The 11513-nt window shown below is 51.5% G+C and overlaps 3 protein-coding genes across 3 annotated transcripts; all 3 read right to left on the minus strand.

The window, feature by feature from the left end:
• Positions 1-2145: 2145 nt before the first annotated feature.
• On the minus strand, positions 2146-3750 carry GLOTRDRAFT_131676 (uncharacterized protein; the record flags this gene model as incomplete). Its single annotated transcript, XM_007870560.1, has 2 exons — positions 2146-2471; positions 2526-3750. The coding sequence occupies 2 exons, from the start codon at positions 3748-3750 to the stop codon at positions 2146-2148; spliced, it is 1551 nt and encodes a 516-aa protein (XP_007868751.1).
• A 3278-nt stretch (positions 3751-7028) lies between these two features.
• On the minus strand, positions 7029-8774 carry GLOTRDRAFT_131677 (uncharacterized protein; the record flags this gene model as incomplete). The annotated part of the gene is made up of 1 exon (XM_007870561.1): positions 7029-8774. One exon carries the CDS (start codon positions 8772-8774, stop codon positions 7029-7031), a length of 1746 nt encoding a protein of 581 aa, XP_007868752.1.
• Positions 8775-11193: 2419 nt separating this feature from the next.
• GLOTRDRAFT_12960 (uncharacterized protein) lies at positions 11194-11391 on the minus strand (the record flags this gene model as incomplete). The annotated part of the gene is made up of 1 exon (XM_007870459.1): positions 11194-11391. A coding segment is annotated over one exon (198 nt), but the record flags the coding sequence as incomplete, so codon positions are not given.
• Positions 11392-11513: the final 122 nt, after the last annotated feature.

An 11513-nucleotide genomic window follows, 5' to 3' on the forward strand; every position in this document is an offset into this window, starting at 1 on the left:
AATATTCATGCAAGCAACTCGAACCGAGCAAGCCATCGACGTACGTCCCTCTAACGGCATCCGCGAGATAAGCGCTTCTGAACGTCTCTAGCCGCAGTTGTTGGGTAGCGCGTCGCTGATCCGCTATTGAGATACTCAACCCTCAGGTATCTGTTGCGTTCGTCTCTTCTCCGCGCCGTGGTTTACTGTCTTATTGGGTTGGGTGTTGTTGAACTGTAACGAGTATTTAACGCCGACGCCCTCGCTGCTGGGGAGGGTGGTCATAGTACATGTGTTACCGCGTAAATTATGCTATAGACTGGGAATGCATATAAATTACCATTACGTGCGCTGTCCTGCCCGAGTGGCAAGCTCGAGCAGGTCAGACAGAGCCATCGCTTGCGAGCCGGAGCGGTGCGGAGTCACTGCAGACGCTAGTTGTGTTTGTAGATCTGCGCTAGGAGATGCGATGATACGTGCCGTGAAGCTTGAAGTGATTCGACCGTACAATACTCGACTTCACGTGAAATATGGGCAAGCAGTCTCCTCAATCGAGCCCGGCGTGCATGAAAGAGGACGCGAGAGGGACAAATGAAGCCAGGACGAAGGTTGTCGGAGCTTGAGATCAGATGGCCAGAGTATATGGTAAGTAGCCATGACTCACTTGAGCGGAATTTTCGTACAGGGAGTATATTGGGAAAACATGGACGGCAAGGTGGCTTAGGCTCCGTTCGGATGCATGGCCGCGTCGCGGCCAACGACGCCAAAACAGTCTTTCAGCCAATCGCGTCTCACTAAAAGCACTGCCACGCGGCCGAGCTGGCTGTGGCGCCTTGAGAGCGCCGCGACGCGGCCGTGCAACCGAACGGAGCCTTACTTTGTAACTATTTGCCTATCGTGGCTGCCTTGCATTCTACGATGTCATCATGTCGAGGCCACGCCGACCTCGCACGCAGACGTCGCGTTTTAACTTTGATGCTCGTTCTACGCGCTACTTAGACTCCCCACGGAGTGGTCTTCCAGGAGAAGAGCGTTCGTCCGTACTTGCACGTCGTTATCGAGTATCAGCAAAGCGCTGGCTCTTCTCTCTCCTGGCTTCGAACTTCGTCAGCGTTGGCAGCATGGAAGGGGACGAGATCAAGCTGATCAAGGAGTGTACTTCCGTATCATTCGATCTGGACGCTTCACGAGGTCGCCGAAGCATGCAGTTTGCAGCGTCGTTCGATCGCTATCTCTATGGAATGTACGTTGCCTTATATTGCCCTTCCAATCCTATCGCAATCACTGGGTACATCACCCATATTGAGCATGCACAAAACTTTGAAAATAACTGGTCAAAGGTCAAACTTTTTTCATGATTGTCCATTGCACAGTCAGTGAAACGAATTAGAATAATACTACTTTTGAGTGCGCAAAAATCTGATTGTGACACAGGATATGATCTTTGTTCAGCGCTGTTCATTGAACTTTCATTTGTTTTGCAAGGCAACACTATGAACAAAATTTGACCTTTGTCCGGTTCCTTTCACACTTTCTCAGTGGCTCAGTATGGGTATTGTACCCAGTGAATGGTTTCATCGGAGCAAAATAGTTGTGCGTCGCCAATCGAGCTGCCTGTGGACCATACGATTCTCGGGTGTCCCGGCGTCGTAGGTAGCCATCCGTCATGGATCGAACTGGTTCTGAATACCCGTCCGCGGCTCTCCCATGTCCTCTGATGATGTCTACCCATCAATGCCGAGATCGACGTGGTGGGTGGATGCCATCAGGGACACTTCACAGAGCTCTGTGATTGTCGGACGTCGTGGCATTCGGCACGCACGACATAGTTTTGTAGTAATGCATCCGTCCCCACGATGGCCACCATTCACGCAAAGTTTTATCAGAGGCTGGTTTTCGAGTGTGCAGATGAAGACTGATATTTTTTCCGCATTCTGACGCGGTACCCAGAGATAGACACGTTTCCCGCCTACAAGCGGACTTGCGATTGGATATATAAGAAAAATGAACTGCTACCCTGTCGGCTATTCCGTCGACGCCCCCGCCTACAATCAATGAGTACGACTTTCGATCTTCCGTTGTCGCTTGCTCCACCCTCCTCTGGCGCTTTGGACACGCTCTCATCAGCCTTCCCTCGCCGTCGGCATCGCAATGAACCCCCCTTCGTTACTCTCCGGCATCTTCCTCGTCATCAGCGTCGTAATCGCTTTCGTGCGCCTCCGTTTCCGTCTTTTCCCTCGCATTGTCTTCCCGGAAGACATACCATTGTACGCCATCCTCATGAGAGACATCCTTCTTCTCCAGGCTGTCCCACTTGACAACCTTGAAGATATCACGGAGGACGTCGATATCTCTTGCTGAGATGTTGATTCCTCCAGTAATGGTAAGGCTTATTAGTGATTTGGGGTGATCCAAAACCTGATAGGGCTTCAGGAACCGATTGAGGAAGTCGACAACGCCAAAGATCCTCCTCCAAGGATCCCGAAACCATACTGACTCCAGGCGCAGCATTTACAGTTTCGGAAACAAGGGATTCGTCGGTTCACCCGATCTATCAAGAGCATACAGGCCGGCAGGTAGAGCTGACGTATACCTGCCCGAGACGCCGAGCTCGGTCACCCCCGGCATTAGGCTGAAGAGTTGCCGCCAAGCCACGACTGATTGCTCCACATACGCGCGACCGTCTTCTATGGTCAAGCGTTCGACTGTGGACAAGTATGGTTGCAGTCTCGGGCGCAACACATCCAGGATCCAGGCCTCTTCATCGTAGTCGTAGCCTTCGAACACGAGACAGAGCCCAGCAGTCTGTGATTGCCATGTCGTAGTGGTCAGATCTGGAGTCAGCATGCAACAGATGCTTGTGGGGCTCGGGCTATACATGGTGCAGCCGCGGAGCACCTGGGTCGACCCAATCCCGTCGATACAGCCCTGCATGCACACTATGATCTCCTCCAAATAGGCAAAGTTGTGAACCTGCACATAGGCATGCTCTAGCTGCGGCATGACCATGTCGCGCAGCAGTTTCGCATGACGAAGGCGAGGAATATCAATATATAAGGTCCGCAGGGAGGGCAGTGGGACCTTGTCGAGTTGGATCACGGTGCCGGGGTTGATTGGTGTATGTCCAAGGGCCAAACTGAGCTTGAGGACCATGAGGTTGGGTAGACCACGTAAGACCTGCCGTATATCCAGCGTCGTCATAGCCGTTCTGACATCGATGATACTCAGTTCCGTCAATGCTGGCGTGAAGAGCATCCTGAAGTCATTCAGGCTGTCCAGGCCACTCAGCTGTAGACGCCGCAGGACCGGGGATGTGAAGGGAGTCAGGTTCGTTGCTCCGACAGCACCCGTGACCTTAATTTCCAGGTGCTTCAAGATGGGCATAGTACCATGTGCCTGACCGACGACGTTACCCAGGACCTGCGAGGAGACCGAGATGGACAAAGACCGTAACCGAGAGCCGACGCCCATGACCAAGCTTAACTTATCCTCGTTGTTCTCCTGGAGATCGCCAGTATGATCTTTCTCCAGTGACCCGGTGATGGACAAGGGAGAGCGACGTGAACGGTCAATGAGATCCCGCAGACTATCCGCAGTTTCGATGAAGATACTGGTCCAGTATTTGGCATTGTTGACCAGTTGGTCCCGCCATCGCCCGCAAACATGTGTCAAGGAGACGACCCCGGCCTGTCGAGTATGAGGATCGGAAGTTGTGGCTTCGAGGTCGGTGACGAATTCATCTGCCACTTGGGCGATAAGCTCCGGCGGCATGGAGCTGAAGGTTGGTTTATTCATTAGAACTCGAATGGCACTGTGGTTGCGATGTGGTATGAGCGACATCTGTGGCGCGCAACAATGAACAAGTACGCCGACATACCTTCGCTAATTGTTGTTCTTGTTTTAGGACTATGACTCGGTAACAGGAGGGGCCACTGAAGCGGAGCGCGCAAGGTCTCAGTGTGGTTGGGAGGAACATTCGAACTTCGACAAGAGTGCCTTTTATGTGCACCTGCTTACCAGTCTCCGTTACCACGCCACACCCATTGTCCTCGCACTGCATCCAAACAACGAGGTATTACTAAACTGGTAGAAGTAGAAGTTGGAGTTCCGTGTTCCGGTCTCCGACTTCTACTTGGCCACTATGCCACTGACAGTGGTGCCACACCTCCCGCGCGCCCTCGCCCCGCCGCTAGCCACTGCTTGCCACAGCAAAGTTGTAGCAAGAATTGCACCCCCGGCCGACGGTTAGAGTTTGGGTTAGAGAGGGGTCCGGGGGGTAACCCCCAGGGTCTGGTTGAGGTGCAGATTAAGGTAAGGAGGTTAGGGTACGGGCTACGGGCTATCTTATAAGGGGGTCCGGGGGGAACCCCCCGGTTGGTTAGGGTCCGGAAATGCCACATAAAGCAACGGTCGGCGGGGGACCCTCATGTGGCAGCGACACCCACTGCAACGGCTTATTGGTAGAAGTCGGAAAATTCCCCCTGACTTCTACTTCTACCAGTTTAGTATATACTCCAAACAACCACCGACAACTCCTAAGCGAGTGTCAAATATAAACTTGGGCGTAACTGTGTACGCTCACCCTTTTCTTCTGGTATGAATTTGACTCGCCAACAAGGTCGTCAGGTATGCAGGTAAATGGCTTGGAACAGAAGACTGCCCTCGTTCTCGTTGAATTCGTCGAACTTGAGTGAAAATTCGCCCCTGTCTCTCTGACCTGGATGTCGTTCACTTTACAGTGCGTATGCAGTAGAGCTGTGTTATTTGGTACCTTCTGCACCCGATAATGTCTGCTAGGTGTTGCATCGACATTTTACCAACAGGCAAGCCGTCGAGGTAGGATATAAGTATTGGAGTCGCCTCGTGAGGCAGGAGGAGATACCGTGACTATATTCCTTATTCGACCAGTTCGGCATGTTACGCTGGCTTCTGCGAAACAATATATGAAAGCTTCATCCGTCGTGCCGGGTGCTCTGACGAAGCTCTCCACGCCGAACATGGTTTCCTGATATTCTCGCCCGCCCGAACTTTACTCAGATGAGATGCGAGCAATCATCTTCGTAAGCTCCTGGAATTTTGCTGAACTGGTGGAGTATTCTGTGGGTATTCGCTTGCGGGTGAATTTTAATTGCCGGATAATAGAGCGATCTAGCATTCCAGTAGGCAACCTGGACACCCTCAGCTGCAGCAGAGCGTCCGGCTGCTCCGCCGGGGACATATGTGACGAAGGCATGTTTGAGTTCGGGCTATTGTCATCTAGTATACTAAAGAGAAGTCATAGGAGGCCGAGTGAATTGGCCGACGATTTGGCTAGTTAAAGAGCTGGTCAAAAAGCGAGGGAATATTTATCAGGATCTTCTCTGTGGCCCGGCGGTAGCTGGGGGGGGGGGGTACTGTAGACGTTCAGCAAAGTACTACTCGTGTTGACGAGACACCCGGTCCTGGTGGTGACCTTCCTCGCCTATATAGTACGCCAAGTGTCGTCACAGCCCATTATCCTTACTCATATGAACGTCTCACAGATCTTATTGTCGTGATGAGCTCAAATGAACGAGAAATATATTTAACCACAGATCGGTATGTATTACACTCACCCTTCATGTATTAATGACACGGCGAGCTTAAACCGGAGACTCTTGTCAAGGACACATCCTCCCAGTGCTCACTTGGGTATACCGGGATCGTGGTTTCCATATCGCCATCGTACTGGTCTTCATTGACATTCTTCTCGTATTCTATCCTATTGCTGCAGCCCTTGAATTCGCTCATCTGTAAGTTTCATAGACTGCTAGCTTCGTGTAATACGAGTATGCCAGACGTTGCTTACAGCCTCCTCCAGTCACGATATCTCCGGATCAGACAGTCGAGAGAGTATTTTTCTCGTGCAGAAGATTACCTCTTTTACGGTCTGTTGCCACATCGATACCCGACTTGATCGGTCGCGCTGTCATCTGCGCAACTTGGAGGTTATGCATTGGCATCTGCACATGGCATTTCAAAAAGCACGAAAGAGCTTCAATTTCTCTGACCAAATGCGTTTAACGTATACGATTCAGATATCGATGCCCTTACTTAGATGAGAAATTTAGGCGTCAAGTCATCCGACCACAAAGGAGTGCATGTGCACGATAGTGGAAACGAGAGCAAGGGCCGAACCAGGAAGATAGTCATGACTCACTGGAGCGTAGAACCTCGCTACAGAAGGTCATGGCGAAACATCGGCCTGGGAAAGTGGCTTACATTGTAACTATTTGGCTATTGTGGCGGCCCCTTTCATTTTAGGACCTCAGGACACACCGACCTCGCATATGTGCGGACATCGCGTTAAATTCGATGCGTATCGTCTGTACCTGCACGTCATTATCGAAAATATTATCAGGGTCGCTGGCTCTTGTCTCCTGGCGTCGAACTTCGTGAATGTGGGCAAAACGGAGGCGGGCGCGATGAAGCCGATTAAGGAGTGCACCTGCATGGCTGTCTATCCTGATGCTTTACGCCGTAGTGGAAGGGCCTTTTTCGTCTCGTCGATCGACTGCCATCCTGACGGAATGTACGTTACCCAAGTATGCTGTCACCATCGTGTGCTCAATCATTTCAGCGTTGCAGGAAGAAAGTCATGCATCTCCAATCCACAATCGAGCTGCTTGAGAACGGACACCCATGGTTCTCTTGATTACAATGATGATGTCCACTCATCAATGCCCACGTTGGCATGCCGGGTGGATGTCATCAGGGAGACCTCGGAGAGCTCTATCTTGCCATGCGATACTCGATGACCCTGTCGCGACTTGATGGAACGTACGACTGGTCTTGTCGTAGTGCTGGTAATTCGTCCTCAGAACATGGTGGTAGCGAGGGACCCGATCCTTCACCTGATTCTCTGTCTTCTGATCGTGCAGGTTACCATTGGTATTCACCCCCATCCTGGCCGCGGTACCCAAGTATAAATACACCTCCCAAGCATTTGCCGAAGCCCGTTATGAAATAATAATAAAAGAGCTGCTACCCCCTCGGTGCGCCCACGCACAAATAGATACAATATATCAGCTTCAGTTCTCGCCATCTACCTTCGCCTGCTCTTGCGCTTCACAAGCATCCTCGCCAGCATCCTCGTCACTGTTCTCTTCCCCCAGCCCTTCACACCGGTCTCCATCGTCTTCGCTAAGATCGTTTTCTTCATCGGCGCCATATTCGCTTTCTCCCGCATTCTCTTCGTCGCTGTCTACGACATCGTCGTCCTCGGGGACGTACCACTGTTCCACTTCTTCATGAGAAGTGTCCTTCTTCTCCACACCGTCCCACTCGATGGCTGGGAAGATTTTCCGGAGGACTGTGACATCTCCAGTGAAGATGTTGATTCCCCCGATTAGAGTAAGTGCTGTTAGATGTTTGGGATAACCCAGACTCTGATAGGGCTTTAGGAAGCGATCGTAGAAGTCGACCACGTCAAAGATGCGCCTCCACCCGTCTCGATACCACACTGATTCCAGCCTCAGCGCCTCCAGTTTTGGAAACAGTGGGTGCCAGGATCCGTCCGTACTGTCCAGAGTGTAGATGCCTGTAGGAAGCGTTGACGTGTACCTCCCGGAGATTCGAAGGTGAGTCACTGCCGGAAGAAGCCCGAAAAACTCGCGCCATTCCGTCGCGGAGCGCTCCACGTACGCCCGACCATCATCAAGGCTCAGATACTCGACCGCGGATATGTGAGGTCCCAGGCGCGGTCGTAGAGAGGCCAGGATCCGTGTCTCTTCGTCATAACCGTATCCATCGAAAACCAGGCATAAGCCTTCCTTCTGCGATCGCCATGTTGAGCTACCGGGATCCGGTGTGAAGGAGCAGTACAGTGTGGTAGGGTTAGGACTGTACATGGTGCAGCCACGGAGCACCTGCGTTGGCCCGATCCCGGTGATGATACCATCCATATGCCCTATGGTTCCCTCGAGATCGTCAAAGTCGTGGACCTGCACGTGGGCGAACATCAGTTGCGGCATGAGCATGTCGCACAGCAGTTCAGCGTCACAGAGCCTCCAAACCTCCATGTACAGATCTTTTAGAGACAGGAGCGATACCACGCCGCTCTGGATCATGTTGGTAGGGTTGTTCGGCGGCGATTCGAGAGGGAGGCTAAGCTTCAGCGAGGTGAGATTTGGCAGACCACGTAAGCTGTGCCGCAGATTCAACGTCGTCGTGACTACATTGATTCCCATTATATGCAGTTCTGCTAGGGCTGGGATCAGAAGCATCGCGAAGTTGTTCAGGTTGTCAAAGCCACTGAGCCGTAAATGCCGTAGGACGGGGGAGGTGAAGGCAGCCAAGTTCGTTGCAGCCAAAGCACTGTTGACGTTTATCTCCAGCTCCTCCAGGACTGACGATGGGCCGTTGGCCTGGCCAACAACATTACCCAAGACTGCTGATGATACCGATACGCAGAGAGATCGCAGCCGCGAGCGGACGCCCATGACCAAACCGAGTTTTTCCTCGTTATCCTTCCGACGTTCTTCGGCGTCGTCGCCGCCATCCTTGTCGTCGAGTGATCCGGTGATGGTCAAAACGGCGCTCCGAGAACGGGTGACGAGGTCCTTCAGGCTCGCTACCGATTGGATGAAAATGCGGCTCCAGTATTTCCGGCTGTTCAGAAGCTGAGCTCTCCATTTTGCGCAGATGTGAGTCAAACTAACGATGCCATTTTGTCGAGCGTCGGGGTCCGGAGTTGTTGCGTCCAAGTCGTCGAGCACATCGTCGGCGACCTTGGCAACGAGCTCTGGCGGAATAGAGTTTAATAATGGCTTGTTCATCGTAAATCCGATGGTGCTGTAGCTGCGGATTGTGGCATGAACGACACATGTGGCGCGGGATACAATTGACAAACCACGAGCGCCGGCGTACCTGTCACTGATTGTTGTGTTTGTTTAGGTCGTAGCTTGGTGGCAATGGAGTAGGAAAGGTGACTAAAGAGGCGCGAAGGCGGTCTCAAGGAGAAGTCGAACTTCAACCAGAGTGCCTTTATGTTCACGTGCTTGCCGGTCTTCGCGCGCTTACCACGCCACTCCCATTGTTCTCGCTATGCAGTGTAGGGGCCAATCTTCGTCAGCGTTAATGGCCCCGAAGCTACGTTTCGAGCAACATTGAGCTTCAATTTGAGCTCTCGAAACCTGGGCGCTGAGGTGTTGACTCCCTTCGTCGAGGCGCTCTCAGTATGTTGAACTCGTCGGATGCTAGGCATAAATTGCGCCTCTTCTAACTAGATGTCGTCAGCTCTTGTTCCCGTATGGAGTCCTTAATAGACGCACTTTCGTGGTGCGTCGTCGACCTCGTCATGTTTACCAGGATTTGCCTCAATGTACCAAAAAATTAACCATTCTCCATATATCCGTCGCCTCTGCGACGGCGCGTAAGCCGCGAAAATGGATAACCCGAGGATCGCCATGACGCCGGACGCGGTACCTCTGCTGTTTGGAAGGACACCCAGGGGCTCCCACCACCAAGGGTCGAGACATCATTACCAGGTTGACCCAGCTCTCGGACGAATGTGCCCTCCCAGTCGTAGCGGATCTTACTGAGGTGACTCGCGGGTGAATATCTTCATACACGCCTGGTATATCTAGCTGTTAGTTGATTGCACATTGAGAGATGCACCTCAAATTTCCGTTCCTGGGGCGCCTGCCAATCAAATCACTCAGTGCAGGAATAGGGGAGCGCGCCGCAACCACCACTCTACTGTGGTAGGATGAGCTGGGTGCTTATGTGCTCAAAGGGCTTTCGAAACAGAAACTGCTGGATTTCTAAGTAGACATCTGTCCCTCTACTGGTGTGTTTGGTCTTGGAGCGTCCTGTAGATCAGGAGTTTCCGGTGCGTCTATTGCCCTATAGTCAGTCGGAGTCGACGAAGTAACGTGAGCACACACTCGTCGGTGATACTGCTGACAGATGGAGTAAGGCAGCAATCTATCAAACCAGGGGGCAATATGGACAGGCTCATTGGAATGCTGGCAGTTGCTCCCCTCGAGCACACGTGATGAGAGTATGTTTTGAGTTCGTGATATTGTCATCCATTCGCACTGATCACAAGTCAGAGGCTGAGTGAAGTGCCTGTCCACAGCTTGGCTACTTAAGGGTTGGACAAAATGAGCTGAAGGTGCATTGGCAAGGATCCTCCGCTTATCATGTCGAGTGTATTCGTTCAAGCAGCTCAGATCAAGCAGACTGTTACGGTATGCCCATCTCTCCACGTTCAAGTAAGACTGGCTCCCAAATGTCTCTCGATACGCCGCAGTATCTGGATAGTGCGTCTTAGATTCGCAGTTAACATGCCCAGACTCAAGTTTTCCTTTGCAGTTGTCGCAGCTGCCGTGTTGGTGCGTCTTGACTATGGCTCGCATGTGCTGCCCCATCCGATAAGCTGGCCGTCCAGGGCTACGACTATATATTGACAGTAGCGAGGGTTAGTCAGTTTCTCCTGTGATTTAGCCGTTCACTCAGCTGATTCAGGAAGTCACGCTGGTCTGGAGGGCGCCCTGGACGTTCGGGAAGGTATTGTTCCTGTTGACAAGATATCCGGTGTTTGCGGAGACCTTTCTCGTCTTGTATCGTACGTCAATTTGCACACATTCCATATCATTCACTCAAACAAATAGCGTTCAGATCAATTTGCGGTGATGAGCCCAAATGAGTGCGACCTCATCTATAAGACGATTGGCGAGCCTACTCTTTGTTCACGATTCTCCATAAACTCACCCGGCGTCCATTGCTAAGGCTACCAGCTTGGCACGGGGACACTTATTGCGGAGAGCATCCTCGCAGTGCGTACTTGGGTGATATGGAACCGCAACCCATACATTGCCATTACCCTGGTCTCTGGACTAGTGATCTTCTGGACACCTGTCTTCTATTTCCTTGCACAATCCTTGAACTCGCTCGTCTGTAAGTGTCACCTACCCATCAGCAAAACGTGAAGTTGATATGGAAACAGGAGTATTTACATTGCATGACATTGGCAATGTAGGAAGGGCTAAAATCTGTAGGTCTCTGTAGGCAACATAAGTAGGGTAAGGAACAGTGTAGGTAACTATTGGATGCCGCTCTTTTCTATAACCCTCCATAAAATGGTACATCCAGTGAGAGAATAAATGACCATTAACAGACCATATCAAGACAACGCATCTGATAAAACATGACAAAATCAATCCAGCTATTGAGGTAGAAGGTCTTACACTTCTCTAGTACATTCTCAGATGACCACTCCGGACTCACTGAAGTACCAAATTTAGGAATTAAATGACAACTGCGGAAGATGTCATCCAAGGGAATGATTTGAGCATTTGGTCGACCATTCCTTGTACTGCGGGACACAGAGAAGAGATGAAGGTCATGATCTTGTGAACGGAATGGGGTGAACCATTCAATATAGGCAAGGTATTGAGAATGTTGCGCATGACTCCGCAAGTATGGTGGAAGTGCAAATATCACTCGCACTTGGGCTACTTGGAGCCCTAGTACCAGTTAGCATCAGTATATAGGGGGATAATGGAAAAATC

Source organism: Gloeophyllum trabeum (assembly GCF_000344685.1).
Source record: "Gloeophyllum trabeum ATCC 11539 unplaced genomic scaffold GLOTRscaffold_00012, whole genome shotgun sequence".
Lineage (NCBI taxonomy): Eukaryota > Fungi > Basidiomycota > Agaricomycetes > Gloeophyllales > Gloeophyllaceae > Gloeophyllum > Gloeophyllum trabeum.